At 40.0% G+C, this 24,177-nt stretch overlaps 3 protein-coding genes across 6 annotated transcripts in view; 2 read left to right on the plus strand and 1 right to left on the minus strand.

Annotated features, from left to right (window-relative positions):
* Nucleotides 1–307: 307 nt before the first annotated feature.
* Nucleotides 308–9,522, plus strand: Gp210 (nucleoporin 210). Its single transcript, XM_011137779.3, has 15 exons — nt 308–563; nt 893–1,164; nt 1,277–1,497; nt 1,616–1,756; nt 2,068–2,366; nt 2,470–2,760; nt 3,068–5,834; nt 5,971–6,306; nt 6,512–6,730; nt 6,841–7,096; nt 7,256–7,497; nt 7,576–7,725; nt 7,802–7,928; nt 8,191–8,247; nt 8,350–9,522. Exons 1-15 carry the CDS (start codon nt 352–354, stop codon nt 8,538–8,540), a joined length of 5,781 nt encoding a protein of 1,926 aa, XP_011136081.1. The 5' UTR covers nt 308–351; the 3' UTR covers nt 8,541–9,522.
* On the minus strand, nt 9,246–10,784 carry SsRbeta (signal sequence receptor beta). Its single transcript, XM_011137778.3, has 4 exons — nt 10,647–10,784; nt 9,995–10,136; nt 9,596–9,910; nt 9,246–9,478 (listed from the first exon to the last, which is right to left on the minus strand). Exons 2-4 carry the CDS (start codon nt 10,133–10,135, stop codon nt 9,362–9,364), a joined length of 573 nt encoding a protein of 190 aa, XP_011136080.1. The 5' UTR covers nt 10,136; nt 10,647–10,784; the 3' UTR covers nt 9,246–9,361.
* Nucleotides 10,785–10,845: 61 nt separating this feature from the next.
* The window catches only part of ssp3 (short spindle 3), a 52,648-nt gene continuing 39,316 nt past the window's right edge, over nt 10,846–24,177 (plus strand). Inside the window, exons 1-12 of one of the 4 annotated variants that reach the window (XM_019840485.2) lie at nt 10,846–10,947; nt 11,184–11,715; nt 12,088–12,329; nt 12,477–13,744; nt 13,817–14,565; nt 14,656–15,136; nt 15,291–15,473; nt 15,555–15,806; nt 15,873–16,319; nt 16,395–16,504; nt 16,607–16,730; nt 23,696–23,859. In XM_019840485.2, the coding sequence (XP_019696044.2) occupies nt 12,119–12,329; nt 12,477–13,744; nt 13,817–14,565; nt 14,656–15,136; nt 15,291–15,473; nt 15,555–15,806; nt 15,873–16,319; nt 16,395–16,504; nt 16,607–16,730; nt 23,696–23,859 (3,989 nt within the window). In that variant the 5' untranslated portion in view covers nt 10,846–10,947; nt 11,184–11,715; nt 12,088–12,118. The other 3 variants (XM_011137780.3, XM_011137782.3, XM_011137781.3) reach the window with 3 other exon arrangements.

A 24,177-nucleotide genomic window follows, 5' to 3' on the forward strand; every position in this document is an offset into this window, starting at 1 on the left:
TGTTCAAACGTTCAAAATATTTGTCAACTGAACTCCAAAACCGGGATAGTCATAAATTTTTTTCTCATATTGATGGTACTGCAGTGTTAAACTTCGTTTAAATTCATTAAACGCCCAAAGTTTTGGGTTTAACTTTAACTGTGAGAAATCAAAGTTAAACATGGTTTAAGGCAGTTGTGGAATGCAATTTTTCGCAATTTTCTAAACTAGGATTAACGAGTTAAACTTCATTTACAGTAAGTTGTGGAACCGGGCCTAAGCGCTCAGTGAGCGATTTGTTTTCTGAACGCAACCATTCTTCTCGAATCGAGATGCGTTCCGAAAGTTGCAAGAAAACGAGCACTTATTGTTATGTCTATGACCGAACACATATGGGCCAATCTATTCGAGTCGAGAACTTTGAGATTTGGAATCATGTTGTTCATCAATTTCCTTGTTATAATTTGTATAATAACAATATCTACGGCACACAAATTAAATGTACCTCGAGTTTTACTACCTGTATTCAATAATTTTGCTGTAAATTTCACGCTAGAAGTAACGGATGATGGCTGTTACAAATGGTAATTATTATTGTTTATCACATAAAACTATCACGTTATGATACATTATTGCTAAATCGTAATAAGATGAAGTTATATAAATGCATTACCACATTTGTACATAGTGAAAACTGACTTTTTCATTACAAAGTATACTACCGGTATTACCATAACCTTTACCGTGTCTATGTATGTCTCAATGATATCCACATTTAATGTTGATCAGTGCTTGCAGTACTTGAGTACTTTTAATTAGATTATAATGATATAAATTATATAGGTTTTTGCTTACATTTGTCCTGAATTTAAGTAGTAATAATTTTCTATATCTTCTTTCAAATTTCTTCTAGGTCTTCTTCTCGTTCGGACATCATACAATTGATTCCTGTAAATGAAAATTTTGAAAGAACATGCTCCTCAGCAGTATTAATTCAAACTATAACAAGAGAACCAACAAGGAATACTGCTATTGTATTAGCTGAGGATATCAATACTGGTTACTTTTTACGATGTGATGTCATAGTAGATGCGATTTTTTCCTTAAATCTTACTACTACTACAAGAGAATTATATATTGAGGATATACCTGAAGCATTTGAAGTACGAGCATATGATGAACAAGGTAATATATATATTTAAGTATGTTTACTATATAAAAGAAATAGATTTAGTTCTTTAAACATATAGCTATACTTTGGAACCAACTTTGTATAGATATGTAAATAATTACACAGGAAACCAGTTTACAACTTTAGCTGGTATAGAATTTCTATGGAAAATTGGTGATGCTGATAAACGTATACCATCTGATACTAAATCTACAAGTAAGGTATTGCGTTTCATGACTTATGAAGAGTCACAGTATGAACGACCTATTAGTGTGGCTGCTTTGGACAGTATTGGTAAAAGGGGTCATATTGTTCTTATAGAAGGCATCAGGACTGGTACAGCTAAGGTAAATTTATATTTTAATAAGACTAAATAACATATTAAGTAACGTTAATGTCTCTAAATATCTTTTATACATTAATAATTTCTGCGAATAATTTTTTTATGAAAAAATTCTATTGTAGGTATCTGTCAAATTGCCACACTCAGAATACAGGCATGTTCCACCCATAGAACTTGAATTAATTGTTATTGCTAACTTAATTATTATACCACCAGAAATAACAATAATGGCTTATGACAGTTTCAAATACAAGATAATGCATGTAAGTTTGATTTAATAAATTAATCATGTGCTATTATCATCAGGAATTTAGGTCATCAGGAAATGATCCAGTAATCAAAAGATCAAGAAAGGAAAAGAAAACTGCATATCATTCTATTTGATATTTGCATCAGTGTTTTTTCATTAAATTTTCATAATTTTTAGTTAGAGCTATTACATTTTCATGATTTTTAATTATATATTTTGTTTATCATTTCCTCTACTCTTAATTGTGTATTTTATTCTTGCCATTTTGTGCTCGTCATTTTATGCTTGTCATTCATGCACTTACATAAGCTTCTACATTCTCAGACTCGTCAAGGACGGTTAGAAGAAATTAGCCTGCCTTTGAGCCAATATTATCTAAAGGCTGAGAATTCTGATATACTTGAAATCGATAATAATTACGATCTCGCATATGCTCGTAAAATGGGACGTACGAAGGTGTTTTTACACGATAAAAATGTTCGCGAAGAATATTCGGTTATTCTACCTTCCGCCACAGTTAACGTACACGAAGTAGTCAAGATGTCTCTTTCGGTTCTGCCGAATAGAAATTGGGGATTGGTGTTAGGTCACACTCATGAGATCGTCGTTGAACTGTATGATAGGTATGCATGTTATCTTGTAATGCTGCTTATCGTATAATTTATTCCTCGTTTTCCCTATATTTACATAATTCTTGTTACATCGCAATGTATATATTACTCGTAGCAAGGACCATAAATTCTATATCGGAGAAGGTGTGGATGTCTTCATGAAGATAGACGAACAATATTTCAAGCCTAGATTGATAACGCAAAATGGCACTTACGTTGTTGGAGTGCCGATTACCTGCGGAACGATGACTGTAGAAGCAACATTGCGCGGTATAATTGACGAACGCGGCAGAAGAATCACGTCTATGCCACAGCTTTTCACGACGGCTGAATTACTGATACACGAACCGGTGAAAGTTCATCCTCGCGTCTTGGCTATCCCATGGGACGCTGCTAACAAATCTAGGTGATTATTTTTCTATGTCATATTTTTTATACATTTTCAGAGATCTTTGCTACGGCCATATTTGTATCATTATTAGTATCATTATTATTTGTATCATCATCTATATTAGAGGAGATTTATGAGCCGGTTTTTATGTTATCAAACGCGTGAACTGTTACTTTTTTTCATATTGGTTTTCAACCGCATAATACGATCGTGAAAACGCAAGTAACGAGATATTAAAAAGTCGAAAATTCTAAAAATCGTAAAAGTTACGGCAAATAGATTCCGCCTCCTGCTGCGATTTACCGTTGCATTTCCGTTTCAGATTTGATATAACATTGAAGTCGAACGGTGGAGACGGCTCGTACGTTTGGTCTAGTAGACAACCATCGATAGTGGCCGTCTCCCAGAACGGTGGTATCAGAATTCTGTCGGCAGGCTCGGCCGAGGTGGTCGTCGCGATGGCGAGGAATCAATATAACAAGGACATCGCCAAGATCTATGTGCTGCCGCCCTCGAAGCTGAAGATCATCGAGTACAACATGGAGGCGGCTGTGGGAGAACAAATTCACCTACATGTCGCGTTATACGGCAGACTGGTCAACGGCTCGGACGTCAAGGAGATACCCTTCAGCGATTGCGAAGATGTCCACTTCGACGTGCACATACCGGGCGGGAATTTCGTGCAGGATTACAACAAAGACGTGCAACCAGTTGGAGCCGCTTGTGCCATAATAACGGTCACCAATCACTGTTGTGTCGGCAAATCCGACATCACCGTAGCTTACAACGTGAACGAGAATAATGCCTATCGGTATCTGATGGATAACGTTACCTTGTCAGCGTACGAGCCGCTCGTGGCGATATACCTGGAAAACAAAGAAACTTTACTTGCGTTGGGCTCCTCGCGGAACGTGGTGTTCAAGGGCGGGCCGCTACCGTGGACCAACAGGTCTCGAGATTATTTGCGGGAGATACACTTGTCCAATGAGGAGATCGTTCAAGTATTGGACGAGGACCCATCGAATGTTGGATCATTCGATTGGACAGTCTTCAAGGTGATCTGCAAGGCCTTAGGCAAAAGCACGCTAACGTACACGGTGTCGAATGTGCCTCTATTTCCCAACTGCAAGCATAATCGCGCGTCAGAAACGATCGAGGTGACTTGCGGTAAGCCGAGATATATGTACCTGCAGCCTGAGTTCAAGGACAGTAAGAAATGCCCGATCAGCCCAAACACAGACAAGATCATCGCGCACAGCGGCAAGCACCTGAAGATCTCGGTAGTCGTCAAGGACGAAGACGGTAGACGTTTCGACAACGTTACGAGTCTGAGTATAGAATGGCACTTGGAGCCATCGAACAGCGGCTTCGTCGAAGCACCGTCCAAAACGATAGAGCAGACATACACCGACATGAATGTGATCTTGCCGAAGAGTCATTATCAGAACGTTGTCTTCAAGAGATACTACGGTACTCTCAAGGTCTTTGCGACCGCCACTGGTTATCAGAAACATATCCTCAACCGGCTAAAAATCACACCGGAGTGGCCGCCATTTCCGATCGAGAACAAAAAGGGCATACTGGAGACTCCGCTGATAGAAGCTTCCTTGGAGGCGACCCTAGTGAACGACACCATCGTCCATCCGGATAAACTGATGATCTTAAACGACCCGACAAGCATATCCTACTTGCAAGTCAGCCAAGGTTCCGGTTACTATGAATTCGTGCTGAGCTCAGACGAGATCGCCGACATCCGGTACTTGGACACGACACGAACGGTCAGTGTGATCCCTAGGAAACCGGGTATACTACATATGACGTTAGTGGACCTGTGTCTGCCATCTAAGCCGGCGGAGGTGGCCGTTGAAGTGCAACAGCTCGCCATGATCGAGGTGGACACCGTAAGCAAGATCGAGAGAGGCAAATGCGTGACAGCAGCACTCAGGTTGTACGATACGAATGGTCACCTGGTGAGGCTGCCATCGCAGAGCGCGTTGGCCTTCCACGTGGACACCGACAACAAGCATATCGAGATCAAGCAGTTGCCTGTGAACGAACAAGGTTCAGCGCCGTATGAGCGGATTCTCTACAAGATCCACGGCGTGTCAGAAGGTGAAAGTCGAGTGACTTTCATGAGGAAAGGCGGCATACGGAGCGACCCGGTCACCGTGCAGGTGTTCTTACCGCTGCGGGTACAACCGCGTAACTTGACAATCCTCATTGGCACCATCTACCAGGTGCAGACAGTCGGTGGGCCACCTAATGCTGAAGTCGAGTTTTCGACCGAGAGCGGCAACGTGTTGCACATCGACTGCAACGGCATCTTCGAGGGCAGGTCGGCGGGTAAGACGAAGGTGTATGTGCAAGCCGTCGGCTTTGATGCCCGCGGCAACAAAGTAGTCTACTCGCAGGATCAAGCAGATATACACGTACTACACCTCGAGGACGTGAAGATCTCGACTCCTGTGGACAGGGTGAAAGCGGGCGCCATGTTTCCCATCTGGGCCTTCGGCATACCCGACTATCTCACGCCGCTCATCATCGGTTCCATGCAACTACCGCTGAGTTTCACATGGTCGTCGAGCGACCTCAGCTTACTGACTTTGCACAACATGTACGAAGGCACCGGGATCAATATTAGGTACCAGAATCAAGTATCGCTGAGAGCGAAGGCGCTCAGGCCGGGTTTGGCGACGATCTACTTGAACGTCACCATGCCCTGCAATATGTTGTCCGGCTGCAAGAACGACGTCATCTACACCACGTTTGTGAAGATCGAAATCTTTGAGGAGCTGCGACTGATCAATCCGCCGTCTTCGTGGGACGCCTCGCCGATATTCATGTCACCGAACTCCGTCTTGCAGCTGCGGACGAACCGCGATAAACACGCTACGACGACCTACAAGATCCTATCGAGTGCTTATGGTAACGAGACAGCGAATTCACGCGTCTTAACAGCCGTCACGAAGACTGACGTGAGCGTCGACAAGAGCGGAGTCGTGAAGTCTGGTGATAACTTCGGCCGAACGGTCATTTCCATTACGAGTTCGGAAGCATACAACAAGCAAACTATGACGCTTGTTGTCGAGGTACATGTTCCGTCCTGGACTTTCTGACTTCTTTCACTCGAACATATTCTCCAGTATCCTGAAAACGAAAGGATGAACGTGTTCATCTCTCGGGTATTTAATGATAAAAGTCTCTTAGAACTTGTAACTGTTACAGGTCAAACCTATCCACTATATGATGTTGTCTTTGAAATCCAACTTGCGAATACGAAACGACGAAGAGCTGAATATGCTGCCAAAAGGAATGGAACTGGATTACGTAGTCGAATATTACGACAATGTCGGCAATAAATTCGACGCGGCTGAGACTAGCATCAAGGCTATGCTGAACCGCGTCGATTTAGCGTTGTTCGTCACGGGTCCGGACAATGTCATCACCGCTAAATTCCTGGAAAATGGCGAGCTAGTTATGAAAGCTTACAACGAAAAGAACCCGAACGGAATGTTCGATTACGTCCATATGATGATCGGCGATATTGTGTTTCCGACGAAGGTATTCTCGCGCGTTTGATCGATCAAGACAAAGGTTTAAGTTGCTCCAAGCGTTTAATTGCTCTGTGTTAGATTAGTAAAAACTTAGATTGACTTCTTTATGTAAATAGTTACACGTTGTTATTTTATTATTTGTTAGTTTCTTTTATATATCGACTTGTATGAGTATAAAATGAAATCGGTAACATTTGTAATATATTTTATAGACCACTCTAACTGTTGGCGATATAGTGTGCTTCTCGATGCCTCTTCTCTCATCCGACGGAGATCCAGGATATTGGCAGTCTTCTGTTCCTGATGTACTACTGATAGACCCAATTACAGGAATTGGTCGCGCACGAAGTGCCGGATATGCCATCGTGAAGCATAGTCTTGCCACGCACGTGCAAAGCGAGATAGAAGTTGACATTCTACCGATTTCGCGGGTAATTGCGATTGAATGATACCGACAAATGTGTGATCGTCTTATTACCCTGATAATACAGATTGTATATCTAATATACGATTCATTATTATAAAATAACGTTATACGCAGGTATCCATTGTGCCTTTGAGAGGAAGAAATATCACTGGTACGGAGACATTTAACGTGCCGTTGGTGCTGAAAAGCAAGGACGAAGAGATCAAGGAAAATAACGTCTTAGCGAGAGGTCTGGGCGGCTGCCGGACGTTGTCGTCGTTTGCGCTGAATGCATTTCCCTATACTTGCAACATTCAGTTCGTGTCGTCGACCATGTCGCTTAATGTGAAAGACCTATTTCTCGTGAAGCAAAGATTCGACATTGTAACAGGTCTGTATAACGTCACGCATGCGGTTAACATGTTCGTTTTCCCGTCCTTTTCTTCAGACGTAATCTGAGCAATGTGTCCCAACGTAATTCGAGAACTGTGTTATGAGTAAGTCGTAAAACAAGTTGCTCGTAATAATTTTCTTCTCTTCGTTGCCACAGGCTTTTATTATTGCGACATTATACCGATGATCTCTCCGTCTATAACCACCAGCACACTGGTGAGTCGCATTCAAATCAAAGCCCAGAGCCGGGACATCGAATCGACAGCGTTGGAACTCATTTACTTGCCACCTATGTATGTCAATGTCAAAGAAGTTACGTTCGTCGTCACTCAAAATCAAGCTGCGCCTACTGCGACATTCGAGGTGTATGGATTGCCGTCGGTATTGGAGCATCTCACGGTAGGTCGCGTATATTTCATTCAATTATATTCAGTTCTGGAATTCCTTTAAGTCACGCGCTACCGTGTTCCCGATTAGATCGATATACCCGAGGGTATAACCATCACCTGGCAGCAGTACATTTCCAAATCTGTGATACAATATAAACTACGTTTGATACGTAGTCAGGATGAGATTCAGGGGCAAAAAGTGTTCGTCGCAAATGACCTGACTAAGCAAAACATATCTGTAAGTGATCTAAATAGGCGTCTTCAACAAACATCGTGAATAATTATCATCATGGCATTGCTTCGATTGCTTCTAGCTTTACATACGTATGTCGAGGTACAGCAACTTTATTCCTCTATATGGAATACAATGGGTGGATTACATATATTTCCATAGATATACATTGGGAACCTTCTTCGTCATCGCGATTACGATTTTCTATGGTAAGACCGAATTTCATTAAACCTCTCAGAAGCAGAACAGATTAATTCTATTTTGTGTAAATTTCGAATTTTTAGTACCAGAGTACACAGTCAGCATTTCGCTTTCCAAAACTTGAAGTTGAAATAGAAACTGAAGCAGAAACTGAATTGATTGAAACAGACATTTACAAGTTGATCAATTTGGCTTCTGAGCAGTTCTTCGATACATTTGATGGTTGTAGAACATTAACATTATTAACATATGGCTTCTGTATTTTTTCAGTATGGAAGAACAAGGTGGCGAATATGAACTTGACTGTCAGGAATAGAAGCATCTTCGGTATGATATATTTAATTCACAAGGTTTCTTTCTATCTTCTCTCCTTCTTTCTCTCTTTATGAAACACTTTGTTATGTTTTACTCATTTTATTCTTTTCGCAGCCGACAGGTCTCCATTGATGATGAGAAAAGGCGGCGGTGTCCCGTGTACAAGTACGTCGACTACCTTCAGCACGTCCAGCCCGCGATCTACGCACTCTACGCCGCCGAGCCCGTTCTCGGCGTTCGAACGTAGTCAATTTGGTGAGAGAACAGTCTACGGTGACCCGCGTGGTTTCAGTACCATACGATAGAAGAAGCATGGAAAAGGGTATATAAAATAGAATTCACAGATCTCGGATGGTCGACGAAGACACTTCTTAAAGAGTTCACTACGGTATTAACTTTGAAAAATTGTTACAATGATTCATGATAGACGTGATAAACAGATAGTGCTATTGACTGACTGTTTGAACCAGATGATCTTTGCGTTCAAAGCGATAAAGCGAGTATGTACATATGTCATATATATACTGGAGTGCATCATATCGTGCCGCGTCAGGGGAAGCGGATCCGTTAGAGAAGAAAGCATGGAGAAAGTGCGCAGTAGATGGGATCCGCCGGAGAAGTACTTCCCCTGACGCGGCACGATATGATGCATCCCAGTGTATATTTAGTAATATTTAATAATGCTGCACAGTATGATTCGTGTAATTGTGTAATTGTGCGTGTGTGCATACGTATGTATATATGTGGTGTGCAAGTGTATGTGTAAACGCGTGCATAAAATATGATCGCGACTAAACCGGTCATTAACAATATTATGATTACGTATACTCTCTCTTTTATGCACTAGTTCGTTTCTATTATAATATATACAATTACTAGTCAAGAAGTCATATTTTTGTTTACATCAATAAAAAATGGCAGAGGACTTACCGTTGTCCAGCGCGCGTGATATCGCACATTACTGTAGGGAAATACTTGTCTTTTGCATCTTTCGATATTGTAATGCTTTATACTTTCATAAATAATGTTTATTACAAAAGTAGATGTATGTTAGCAGAACAGTCGTGTTCCCTACAATAGTATGTGAAAACAGAAAAATGACCTAGATGTATCTTAGAGTACAGCATCAGTGTTTCTTTGTATTTTTCAGTAGTTTCTCGTATTTACTCTTGCTTGAATACCACAGAGCGAACGGAATAGCTAGTGGAGGTAGAGTCATCACAGCGAAAGCAGCCCAGTCGATCTGTAACGCAACATGATATGACTGCATATGACGAAACATTGTCGTAATAAGCATCGGACATGTGATTTTGAAAAATATTTCTTTTCTATGATTAGTCTTCCGATTGTTCATACTTACTACGTGAGATGAGAATTGTTTGTCATAATCTCTGTATGCCACAATAAGTCCTTCGCCTGGTTCACTACTTACAGCTACCTGCAGTCTAGGAGCATCCTCTTTGCGGCGGTATAAGACCTCGGCTGAGGTAAAGTTAAAGAATCCAAACTTGCGTGGTCTCACAACAACTGTATGGCTTACATTTGTGTAAGGGGGTACACGATCTATCCTGGCATTCACTTCGCCGCTCACGTGAGTGAAATGATCTGGGTGGAATGAATTGTCTGTGATCTCAACCTCAAATGCAGCCACATTGCCAATATTGTAAATAGTATACTGTAAAAGGTATATATTTCAGTAACATTCGACAGACATTTGAAATATTGTATATAGAATACATGTATATCTTTCTCTTGTTACCTTAATAACTATATCCATATTTTCTACTAGATATTTGTTAAGTATTTGTTTAGAGACTAATAACCTAGCAGCCTCTTCTTCCTCCGCATATCCAGCTGTAAATAATACAGCAACAGCTGCGAGCAAAATATGCCACTTCATTCTATAAAAGGTTGAAATATTTTTCTATTAATTATTTTATTATTAGATTTTGTTATGGAATATACTTTGTATTAGTTCAATATCAGTTTGTTTTAGTGTACATCTTATAATTTTATATCAGTATCTGAGACTCTGACAATAAATAAACATTTGGAATTATAGTATAATTGTTTCATTTAAATGTAATAATTACAACTATCATTAATTCATTTTAAGTAAGAATTTTCATTTATTTCTGTGATAGTAATACTACTATATAAATAGTTTGCTCTATTTGAAGATTCCTGTAGTTTCTATTATATGTTTTTACTAATGCGTTTCTAAATATATAAAGAATTAATTAGTCAATTTTTTACTGCTATAATATCTTATTGCAAGTGAAAACTTGAAAAATCAGCTTCTTAATTATATTACCAAGTAGTTTTGGCAGTTTTTAATTTTGTGAGAAAATATATATTCATTTCATTCAAATGTAAAGATTCTAAACGAATGAAAGCTTCGTAAAACTTACATTATAGCGTGGGCAGTGTTTTACGTTTCTGTATTTGTTATCCTCGCCTATTCACCGCAATACGACTCGTATCACTCGATCACTCCATACGGCGAAAGAGTCGGCGACCGCAAAATAACACGCGAAGAAGTGCCAACAGCGCCCCGTTTGCTGCCACGTTTCCGACATGGATGATACACATAAGTATTTCCGGTAAGCGCTGTAAGCGGCAAGATGGCGACGACAACGCGTCTGTCAAGGATCAGCTGATTGTGACACTTGATATGAACACTTTGCAGAACACTTTGCCGTGTAAACGAAAGTAACATATATTTTAAAAAAGGGGATCTTACAAAACGGGGTTTGTTTTCTATTGCTGAACTGGCTATACTAATTTACACTTGTTCTCTTCTTCTCTCCCTTTCACTAACTCCTAAATGAATATCTATTTCTCTTTATGTTTCCTGAGTGTACACTAGTTCAGCGATAAAAAACAGACCTATGATGAGACGCGAATTCATTTTTATTAAATTTGAATTGTCTTAATCGTATTTTTAGATATCAAGTGAAGAATTCGATGTTTTCCTAAGAAAATTTGAAGTTTCTGGTGCGAGTCGCCATCACTCCCATTGACAATTTAAACTCGTAGTACGACTCAACGTCAAATCGGACGGGTCTTTATTTTTCAACGGCACGATTCCACGGCGTGTTGAAGAGATGCATTTTATTACCGAATAACACACTCTAATAGCATATTTAAAGAACTCTTTGTTTCCAGATATAACTTAACGATAATGAAATAATTTTGTTTTTTCAATCGCATAATCTAATGGCCGATCGAATAGACTTCCGTCTTTATCTACTATGGGGAAAATAAAGTCCATGCGGCCTGTCTATTGGACATGGACACAGTGTGAATTCATCATTATCGCTTGTGTTTACTTGTGTTGCGTCTGACATCTAATTCAGGATAAAATGTAACGTATCATTCCTCAAGTGCCATGAATGTCACTCAATGAGCGTAATCGTGCGAGGAATGCGTATGAGCAATTGTCCCGCGAGGTTCTGTAATTATTAACGTGTCAGATAGGTAGGTCATGTAGTACATAATATATCTGTATAAATAGTAGCAATGAATCGCACGGTATCCGACAAAACAGTAGCGATTGATGTTATTAAAAGGAGCGTAGATCGCCAGTATTGTCATAAAATGCATCGTCTCATCAATTATTGTTGGCGTCACTGCTTCTTTTAGTTTCATGCATTATGCGCATCTATTTATTTCAATACTATAACCTCAAACCGATGATGTTATTGTAGGTCGTAGATTGCAGGTAAATGTTTAAAATACGAGCTAATTTACTTTTATTTTATTTCTAAATTTTTATAAAGTACCTTGGAACACGTAAAGTAACTATATATTTGACAATTTAGAAATTTTATACATCAACCCTCCTTGTAGATCAATCATTATTTCAGATATTTCTGAAAAAATGGCAGATGTTAGATTACTCATTCAGGAAGAAGGTCGTACTGCTAGAAACTTGATAGCTTTTAATGTACCAGTTGGTACAAATAATACAGAAAAGATTACAAAAAAACCACCCAGTGTACCAAGGCAAGCTCAGTTAGGTTCAACAAAGCGATCTATGAAACCAGCAACAAGAGTAAGATCTGCTTCTACAGGTCGTGACAAAAAATCTGGTAAGTTTATATTCATTTAAAGTTGATCAAATCATATGAGTTTGACAGATCTCTTTTATGAAACAGTTATTAAACAAATTGTCGCTTATATTAATATTTTTTATAATTATAATTTATCCAACTTTTAAGTATATGATGTTTGTATAGAATTACAGGCACGATATTGGGCATTTCTATTTGGGAATTTACAAAGAGCAGTCGATGGAATTTATCAAACATGTGAAGAGGATGAAAATATTTCTGAGTGTAAAGAAGTTATCTTAGTTTTAGAGAATTATACGCGCGATTTTCATAATTTAATAGAATGGTTTAGAGTTAAATGGGCATATGAAAATTCGCCACCACCATTAAGACGAACTCCTTTAGCTTGGGAAGTTAGAAAAACTTCCCCTTGCCGAATATGGAATTCTACAATAATTCCAAAATCTACTAGTCCCTTACAGAGAGCAAGTCCAACCGAATCTATTTGTAAAAGTCCAGTTGAACAAATCATATGTGAATGTAAAACGATTGTAACAGACAACAAGGTTAATAATGTTAAGGAAGAATTACTTCATAAATTATTAAAAGATAGTAAAAACAATGTCTGTAAAAATTGTTCCTCTGATATTAAAGAGAGGCGTAAAAATGGTATAGATAAAATAGGAAATCAAACAACGAATAAGGAGAGATCTGTATCGACAAAAGCACTCAACAAAATTCTCGTGAAACAATCGGTACAATCAAAAACGAATCTCGAAGATCGTAGGACATTAAACGAAAGTATAACATATGATTCGAGAAATAAAGTAGATTCAAGAAACATTCCTAAACATATAAAGGATTCTGTACACGGCAATATTACGAAGCTGGCTGATTCTAATTTATCAGTGGAGAAACAAGAACAAGCGTATAAAAGTGATAAAAACGTTCAGCTAGAATCGAGCATTGACTGTGAACTTATACAAAAAGATACTAATGTCGTGAATGCTAAAGACGGCAAGACGGAGGGAAAAAATCCGGATACAAGATTATTGTATAATAAAAGTAACACAGTATTGGGGAAAAACGAAATTAACGTTAGGGTAAAAAAAGATAGTATCCAGAATACTTCAGAAAAAATAAAACAAGTCAACTGTCAAATGAATAAACATGAAATTGGTGATAAATCAGATAATAAGGATACTCGAAATTCCACAGCAAATTCATCCTCTATTCACATAGATAAAAGCCCTATGACATTCGACACAAATAGGCCCGCATACTCAACCATATCGCAAACAAGATCTAAAACACATTCATCAACTTCGTCCGAAACTCCAAAGTTCGTCAGAAGTAAGACCTGCTTAAGTGGAAAAATTTTACCTACTCCAAGTAAAACAAGACCTGGAACGTCTGTTATAGTGAGAGGACGATTTCAAACTCTTGAAAATAAGGTATATTGTTTCTTCTCATAGCATACGTTTGAGTAAGAGCAATATTTAATACAAATTAATATCTTTTTCCAGCTGTCTGAACAAAATCTTTCAAAGAAGGATCAAAATAGAGACATGAATGGATCGGTGGAGGTTTTGACGAAGCAAACGGTATCTTCCAAGTTAAAGGACGAAAACGACGGTTGGCAGACAGTTAGAAACCGCTGTAGAAGAGGAAGTACTCATAATTTAAACATGTCGACACGCTTTCATAAACCGAGCACCGCCCTATCTCTGCCAGCTTTATCCATAGAGAGTCCATCGGAGAAGATAAAGAAGAACTGTTACACTCCCGATGGAAATAACAAGCAAAAGAAAAAGTGTATTGTAGGTAAAGCTGGAAAGAACATGAACAACGAAGTTGAGAAGGTTAAGGGAGAATCCATGTCATCATCTACTATTAAAAGTAGCCTCGAAGATACATTCAAAAAGAATGCATTGAATCTGTACGATACCAACTCAACGTCGATGATCGCAGCTATCTTTAAAAACGACGCAGAGCTGCTCGAGAAACGTATACAACAATTTATGGCTGCTCAAGCGGAAAGAGAGAGAATTATTTTAGAGGAAGAGAGAAAGACGGAAGAAGCAGATTCTCAGAGATCTCAGCAATTATCAGATGAAGAGGCATCTTTGAAACGACAGATTTTGGAGTTGGAGTCCAGCGAAATTGATGTCGACACTGAAACGGATGAAACGGACGGTGAAATGGTTCTCGAAATGGAAGATGAGCCTGTGGTGTCGCTCAGTGTCGTCGCTGACGATATTAGCTTGGAAGATAGGTATGTCGCGTATGAAAGAGTCGCGTGTATTGTTAGAATCTTAACATCTTTAATTGTCGCACACTTCACTAATGAAACTGATTATTGTAGATATGAAAATATGTTAGAAGGAATGTCGTGGGCGGAACGAGTCGATACCCTCGCGCAATTACGCGCATTAGTGGCTCGTCATCCAGGACGTGCTTTAGAATTGCATCAAAAACTGTCGTCTCCATCACGAAAAAGATCGCTTCCTGAGACGTTAAGAAGATACCAGGCGAAGCAAGCTTGCGCGCAACATAAACGTCAAAAGTTACTAATGGAAAAATCGCAACGTTTGCGCGAATTATTGAACAAAGTAGAGGACGTTAAGAGCGCAAAGAGCCAGTTAATAGAAGACAAGAGGATCAGGATGGAAATGAGACTTAAAAGAGCGGAGGAAAATAGAACGCAACATTTGCTAGAGATAGTGAGAAAAGCGCACGATGAGGACTCGAAGTTAAAGGAAATAGCTTTCATCAACGAACTTGAAGCACAGAATAAGAGACATGATTTCATGGCATTGTGCCAGGAACAAGAAGAAAGATTGCAGGTATGTGCATGTACTCCTGAATAAAACAGTAACGCAAGTGAATATATTCAAGTTATTAACTTTATATATTTAGAACTTTCTAACAGTGAGGAATTGTGTGTGATATAATTTAATTAGTTTAATTAAATGTAATATAATTTATATACTTTTATAGGGTATCCAAGAAGAACGTCAACGTCGACAAGAGGAGAAGGCTGCCAAAGAAGCTGCGGCTGAAGAACGTCGGAGAGCTTTGGAGGCAGAACGACAGTTGCGAATACAAAAAATGAAACAAGCACGGCGAGAACGTGAAGAAAGGGTTGGTAAGATGCAGCTCGAGAGAGAAAAAGAACGACAGGTGAGTGAGCCGTCATTGTTATTTGTGTACGGCCGAAATTTGTAATATGTAAAGAGCTACTTACTGATTTGGATTTTGCAGGAACTAGCGAGAGAAAAAGCACGAGATCGCGAAGAACGTTTGTCGGCGTTACACGCTGCGCAACTGGCTAATCAAGAAGAGCTGCAGAAGAAAATAGCACAGAAGCAGCAAGAATCCGCTAGGAGGCATGTAGAGAATATTGAGCACATTCGACAGCGTGCGGTTGAATCTTCAATTTTAAGATCGGAAGAAGTACCGCCTACCCTTAAATCTTATCCTGCTCAAAAACAGTGTTCTCTGTGTGGCACGATTGTGAGCTTTGTTCTAGTTATGTAATGCCGCAGCTTAGACAAAACATTACATCTGTATATTTTACAGATATTCAACGAGGTATATCTTCTGAGTCACTTGAAAGGGAAGACGCATCTTGAAGCGGTGCGAAATGCACATGATAACCGTGAGCCATCCCGAGATGAACTTCAACGCTTCAACATTGCGCAGATACGAGATGTACCGGTCACCGTGGCCAACAGTAGTAATGTGAGTAACAGCAAAGCTGCGAAAGAAAAGCAGAAAGCGTTGAAACGTCGATGCAGGAAGATAAAGCAACGTATGAGCTCGCGCGGCCAAGAGTGGGAAGACAAACAAAAAGCTGAGGTTAATCCAAATTTATCGACCGAATCAGCCAACAAGGCCAAATTCCGGCGTAATTTAAAGGAGCTCGATAAGTTATACAATAATCATTCCAAATCTGCGTGGTCGACTATAGCGCTTGCCGCCTTGGAGCGTTGTTTAGGTGAAATTACCCGAGCTTTTGCCAAATCAGTAAGTCTCACGAAGAGCAAAAAGATACTTTCTTCACGGATTATTTCGTATTCTATTCTGTTCTTTCTTTTTCAGTGTCAATTTGATCAAGACTCTTTCAGATGCTTGAACGGTTTCGACACTTTAACAAACTTATTGAATCTAGGTTTAAACACACAAAATGTATCGCATAATTTACCGAACAAGTGAGTACAATGGAACTTCTCAATTATTATTGTAAGACTTCTATTCAATTGTGACATATTACTGAGAAGTGTTTTCAACGTACTTTATGTTTGATATTTTAGAGCAATCGTATCACTGTGTCGAGTTTACAAAGCCAGCATCACTGGCAATAATGAGAATATAGAAAACATTTTGTTAAGCAACAAAATTCTCGTTATCTTGGACTTGCTTTTACAACGTTTGGAGGTGAGTTTATTTTTATTTTATTTATTTTTCTGTCAGTGTCAGTCATGCTCGATGGCTCTCATAAGTTTTTGTAAATTACGAAATATGAATTACTTTTTAAAAAGTTACCTAAGAATAATTATTTTCTTAATTTATTAATTGATAATGAGTGATTTAATCGCTTGAAAAATATTTTTTTTTATTTTGTCTATATGTAAAGTAAACAAATAAGGAGAGAACAAATAAGAAATTTTTCGACATTTTCTATATTGCAAAACATATCTAAACGCATATGCAGTTTGATCTGTGAAAATATGAAACAACACCTATCTACTGTGTGCTGCCATCTAAGAAGAAGAGGACTAACTATCCTCTCTCTCTCTCTCTCTCTCTTTCTCTTTCTCTCTCTTTCTCTTTAGACATTTTTATAAATTGAATTCTATATAGGGGACTATAGGACAGAAATAGATAATGAAATATCCATTTTATTTATTTTTAAATGAAATTTATGATTATTTTACTTACACAATGAAATGAATGGGAGGGCTCTTGATATGTATCTGTAATTTGCGATAAGTTATACAATTGTCGCATCTACTGCTCACATCAATATTACTTGAAGGAAAAATAAATATATTACTCTTCGTATAATTAAAATGATCCATGAACGAAGAATGCATGGAAAACAGAATTTTTTTAAATATTAAATCTATTTAAGCTCTTATTAGTTGAAAAAATTAATGTATCGTATTTTCAGTAAAAAAGAAAACTGATATCTTCAATTAATTTACGGACAATTTGGTTCAAAATTTGTGGTCTCTTCAAAGCAATCGAGCTTTTTTAGAGCGCATTGATGATGCTTCCCTCTAGAATGCTTTAATTGTCAAGTATTATCGAGTAAGAATTTCCGTTTTCTGATAAAGTTTTAAGACATGAGCTGACAAGATACAAGCCGATATTCGGCAAGCGTGCGTAAGCATCGCCTTCCAAAACGAGCTAATGCGATAGATAGGTATGTAGATTACGGCTCGTTTTGTTCCTTTTTTCGATCTCGTTTCGACGTTGGTAAAAGGACGACGGTAAAGACGACGTGGCCCTGTCATCCTGTCTATGCTGTCTAACTTGTCAAAATAAGGATTAAGAATCTTAGAGATCTACGGTTTCGTATTGCCATTGCTTTTGGGCTGCAATAAGCGCGTGTAGTTTCTTTCGTACAAGACGCACGATAAATATAAATATTAAGAGTTTGATATTCGATAATTTCGGTGAATTTAAGTTCTTCTTTTCCTTTGCAAACGTGCCGAGAGAAAGAGAGAAGTAGCTATTATATCATTCCTATCTTCTGTTCTAATAGCGTTACTTTCCACTTTTATTCATATCATTCTTAAAGTTATAGTTCTTACATCTTGCGCAATATACATGAAACACAAACGTATTGTGTGTATTTTGGTAACGAATATATTCGAAATATTTTACAAATGATTTTATCTTGCGAGTTTTATAACTGAGAGAAATTTTTAAACAATACCTATTATATAAATCAAATATATAAAAAGAATTTTCTATTAGACTGGGACGGTTCAATTAGTAAAATATCTCTGATAACACAATTTGATATACAGTCGAGATAAAATGATTCGGTTTCGCGCGCTTTATATACTTATGAACTGTGTATTGAGACAGTGGAAATAATTTATTCAGTTAATTCCCTTCATCTTTTGAATTATCAGATGCAATTTTACGCAAATAGCTCTATATGGGCAACAATAAAACGTGCAAGGTAAACAATTATGTATAATATATTTTTGTGCAGTGACAACGGTGGAGTATAACGAAGTTGCTTGCAAAGTTATGAAGAAATTAAATGCATTCGCATTCATTTTAGTGTGTTTCGTGCTTTCGCTATATATATATTGCATATATATATATATATATATAGAAATTTTAATAGTGGACGATCTCTCGGGCTTACTGCGCTGTTTGCACAACTACGGGCGCATCTCGCGGCCGAAATGACCAGTGCAAAAATTCGCACTTTCGGCACACCATATGCCCGCAGCCAGCGTGTACCATTCCACGGCATCGATCATTGTATCGTTTTGCCACCGACGACGAGACGGATTCGTCAGTGTGATTTCACCGTCAATTCTTCACGCTCCATAGATACGGCACTGGCGCCTCCTCCTTCTCGTCCCCTCTTCCAAGGATCCCCCTCCGCAAATGCATTAGCGGCGAGAGAGCTTTTAGTGACGTCACCCACATACAGAGATACGCGTGCACGCACGCACGCACGCACGCACGCACGCACGGACGCACGCACGCACGCACGCACGTACGCACGCACGCACGCACGCACGCACGCATGTATACACATGCATATATGTGACGCATGCACGCACACACACACACGTGCGCGCTCACGGACGGAGCCGGGTTATACGGGTGAAAGGAAAGTCCGCCCGCGAGAGAATGTGCGTGGGGTACTTCTGTTTCCACTTCCATCAAGTCCCGTTTCGAGGACCCGGTCTAATCTTTTGTCTCGTCTCGTCGTCGTCGTCGTCGTCGTCCTCCTTCTTTTCCTCTTCTCCTACCTCCTTTCCTATCGGCACTTTTTCAAAGACCTCTTCGCGCGTCCTAGAATTCGAAATATGCGCTGCAATTCTCCCGTCATCGTGCCGCAGCTTTTCCGACATAGCTTACGACAACCGTGGTTAACCATGAGACTTTGCGCGCGACGACGAAAACAAGGAGGAGGAGGAAGAGGAGAAGTTGGATTGTGTGTTTGAAAGTCCGACAGAGTAATTTTTTCGGAGTTAAATATATGATCATTTTTCAATTCGAAATCTGGCGAAACTCGACGGAATCGAATATGTGCTCGAGTTATGCTTTACAATTTTGTTCTGAAAAACATAAGGAGAGCGGGGCCCTTCAGATGAAATCCGTTTGTTCTACAGATTTTTATTAACGATGCGATGATAATACGTAACTATATAACATAACATTGTGTCGAGACGAACCTATCTTATAGGAGCTACAAATTTCAGTTGATACAGATACGGAACTAATTCAACTGGTTTTTCTTTTTTTTTTTGTACGGATATTTTGCCTTTATCGTTATTCGTGTAGTCGCGCGGCTTCGTTTGTTGTTAGATCGTTCGTTATTATCGGCCAGACTCCTCGTCCCTGTATGCCCGAAACGGGATTCTCGAGAAAATGGAAACAAGGGTGTCACCTCGTTACCAAATGGACCAGAAAAAGATCATGTCGTAAAGTCACGGAGATAAAAACTCTCGCGAATTAAAAATTCAGCGATAAACAGGATTAGACGGAGGGTCCTCTCGTTTTATCTTTATAACTGTTGGTATTACCGTGTTCTCCGGTGTACACGTGTTTAATATGGCCGATGTGCAATCAATGGGACCGCTATGTCGAATTCAAGACGAAGGCGCTTATAAATTCGTGATCGCGAAGCAGGAAGTTGAAGCGAAAATTTGTGCACACGCTCGAGCCTGACAATCCGAAATATTTCACAGTATGAAATTACTGACTTATCACCCTCTTCTCACGGAGGAGGGAAGGGGTTGAAGTTTCTGTTTTAACTAAATTAAAAATACAGATTGATTCTTCAAGTAAATTATTTTTTCTCGTCATTCCTATTTTACGAATAATCTCTATCTTAACATTCATATCGAGTGCGACAAAATGTTTAGAGATTCGCAAAGATCAATCGTGGTTAACATCGATTTTTAAATAGCGACACAATTTACATAACGACAGTAGAACGTATTAATATCACGTCATCGGATGTTAAAGTCATAGAAAACAATTTAATACATCGTGTAATCAACCTACAAACTTCTCGTCAAGTTCACCAAATGATATTACGCCGATCGCGTAAGTAACTTTTAATGAATATAAAACTGCAAACACGATTTCAATCTTCTGCCCCAGTATTACTCTCGACAGACAAGATTACATAGTCCTGGACCATTACGCAAAGAAACGAATCACTCGGTGGGGCCCGCGAATGTTTCCCAATCTCTTGCCCGTCGACCGAGCGAATTTACAATTCCACGTAAATTGCTAGAAATTATTCGGCTCCTATAACTGTCTCCCTCTCGTCCGAGAATTCACATACGTATGCATACGTATGACTGCGTTCTAGCTGATGGACGCGGAGCAATTTCGATGACTACAAACTGAATTCATCGACCGTGGAAGAGGGAAAAAAAACGTCGAAAAAGAGTTCGAGTCGAATGAATTAAAGTTCGGGCGAATAGAGCGGATCGACGATATAAAGCAGATGTGACGATTTAATACGCGCTACTTTTTGCATGTTTCATTTTCGCCAATAACGAGACAAAGAATATCGAGCGCGTAGTCGTCCGAAGATACGAAGGAAAAGAAGAAGGAAGAATGCAACGTATGTATCGAATATCTTGCAGTCGAAAAAAATGACTCGATGCGCTGCTCAAAAACTTTCCGATTTATTTACGCAAAAATACGTCTGACTAAATTCTCCTTCTCTGCGTCCATTATTGGCGGAAAATAATAACAACCAAACAACTATAATAATAATGATGACGATAACAATAGCAACTGAAACGTGTTCGGGCTCAAACTGGCGCGAATGACCAGCGTGCGGCGTTCGACACGACGTGAATAAATCTCTAAATTGATCGCAGAGGACACGCAAATCGACGTGACGAATACAATAAAATTTTGCAAATCAATCGCGAAATCACGCAGCGTGCGCGCTACTATGTGTATTATTATCTCATAGAATTTTCTAAGAGCTCTTCTCTCTCTCTCTCTCTCTCTCTCTCTCTCTCTCTCTCTCTCTCTCTTTCTCTCTTTCTCTCTCTTTCTTTCTCTCTTTCTCTTGCGTCGATCCGCTCGCTCCGATTCGCCGCTTTGGAAAGAACTGGATTAACATAAAAGCATCTCCCGTTTATGGTCGCACATACTCGATATATGCGTTCCTCGAAATTTCACGTCTTGTTGGCGTCTTGTTTTCGTTCGTCCGTATCAGAGAGGCGTCGTGATCCCCTCGTTTTCTTTTTCTCTCTCTCCCTCTCCCTCTCTCTCTCTCTCCTTGCTTTCTCGCTCGCTCACCCTCTATCTCTGTCTCTCTTGTATATGGATACGGATGGAATTGAATTTGTCAAGGCAGTGGTCAAACCACTTTTTAATGTTTCGTCGGAGATTATTTCGCTACCTCTTATGAGCGCGGCCGGTTGGTAACATTATCTTTTCCATCCGAGAGGCTCGTCCGGCGCAACAATAGTTCTTAGAGGAGATTACGCACGCTATGCCATTGGATGTCCAACGGGGGGATGTCGCGAATTCATAAAAATTGACAACAAACCGCACAAGCTATTCTGTATATCGTTCAATGGAGAACTGCACGAGGGGGAAAGAAGAAGAGAGAGAGAGAGAGAGAAAGGAAAGACATATTTGTCAAAACACATTTAACTTGAAGAAAATTAAACGAGACTTCCACGAGAAGGTTTAGTTATTTAGTTTAGAACAAAATTAAATTGTATAACAAATACGACATAGATAATATGCCAGACTGTGCGTTGTTGCGCGAAACAGCGAGATCGTTTAATATACACAAATACAAAAAGTTTCCGACCAAAGATGATGAATTCAACGGTCGCTCGTTCGTCTGACGTTTGCACGACTTGTCTCCTTGCCGACTTCTCGGCCGCTGAATTAAAAACAAAATCGGGACGCACGATATTATGTTACGACGTTAAGTCCATTATAAAACTCGGCCGTAATTTCCGATGCAGTCGCGGGATATATGCCGCGCGATACATTCGAGCGCGAGCGAGCAAGGATCAGAGTCAGCGGCCAGAAGTTAAATAAAAGTGGACAAACGTGTAGTACGACTTTTCGATAGGATTCTCCGAAGCGCTTATCGAAAGCGAGGCTAAACCGTTTAGGACCCATATTCCTGTCTCCGGGATTCTTATCGGAACCCTCAGACTCGTTACCACTAATTTAGCGTTATAAATGCGCGTACGTGTGCGTGTCGTCCAGGACACACTCCGCTCGGTCCACGCCGAGAGCGGGCAACTCGGTAACAATGACTCAACGTATTAGGAATTCGCTGATGTCTAAGCGTCGACTAGCTGATCGACTGGCCTTATAGGCTTTAAGTAGCTAGCTCAGCTACACGTAAGCCCGCGTTGTCTCCCGGTAAAAAGGACGGACCCGAGAAAATATATACTGAGATATCTTTTTTTTTTTCTTCTCTCTATTTCTCTCTCGTTTGGGGAGTAAAATTCCACTCGGGAAGGTATGCGTGCGCGACAGCCGAGTCACTCGGACTCGAGCGATCTTTCGTCGCTCATACCGAGTGTATTTTCCACTCGAAATCGTCGAGTGAACATTTTCACTTCGGAATCGAAGAATGAATCTGATACGCCGCACCGTCATGGGAATGGATTCACTCTAACCGATTGAAACATTCACTCGTACAGATTAAAAATCCGCTCTAAGCTTGAGCGAAACGTTCACTCTTACGAACCCTCCCTCCTCCTCGCCTGAGCGTCGGTGTTTTCGCTATCGTTCTGAGTGAATTTTTCCTCGTTTCGAGTGAGATTTCGCCCCGAGAAATTTCGAGAGAGTACATCCCTCGCGTTTTCTTCCGGCGCGAGTTCCTCTCTCCGGCGGGAATGTCGGGAGCGCTGTTACGGCTCTCGTCGTAGCAATAATAACACGAGCCGCTAAGCGTGTGAAGGATTCTACCCTGCGAATTGGAGCCGCAGAAATTCTCGCCGGTCACATTTTTCACATTATCGAGCACGCGCGAATTGCTCTCGCACCTAAAAATAAGAGATCGAATCGGGGAGGGCAAATAAGATTTTACGCGCGGTTGGGTGGGCCGCACTTCTGGACGCGGGCATATTCTATTGCGCGGAGGATGACGATCTCGCACGAGATTCGGTGTGAACGATTACGTTTTACCTTCACAGACTTTGGCTAGTCTCGACGACCACGCTCAGACTCAGGACGTGTCTGCCAATTCAACCGGAAATGGAATGGTGGCCGCCAGCGTGACGCAATTGCTCTGCAGCATGATCCCCGAAGAGCCCTTTGAGAGAACCGCCTTGCAGACGCGCGTTCAAGATATTGCTGGGTGAGTCTTGCAAAACGTTCGATTTACGGGCGTACTTTTCTGTTACACGACTTTCCGACATCTCGTAACATGCGTTACGATGGCTGAGAGAAGCCGACCCCGGCTCGAGAGATAATAACATTTTTATCAGAGCGTACATCTCACCGAGTCGCGTGAGGAAACGGACGGATAATAGCTTTTTAGCGCTCGCTGTTTCCGGTGAATTTCCAAAATTACCAAGAAAACACTAGTTTAATTTTGAAAAAAAAAATAAACGTTCAGAGTCGCCCACGTCGACGTTATTAACGGATAATTCACAGCGCGTAGAGCCGAGTCTGC

The sequence above is a fragment of the Harpegnathos saltator genome, unplaced genomic scaffold (assembly GCF_003227715.2).
Source record: "Harpegnathos saltator strain DR-91 unplaced genomic scaffold, Hsal_v8.6 scaffold275, whole genome shotgun sequence".
In the NCBI taxonomy this organism is placed as follows: Eukaryota; Metazoa; Arthropoda; class Insecta; order Hymenoptera; family Formicidae; genus Harpegnathos; species Harpegnathos saltator.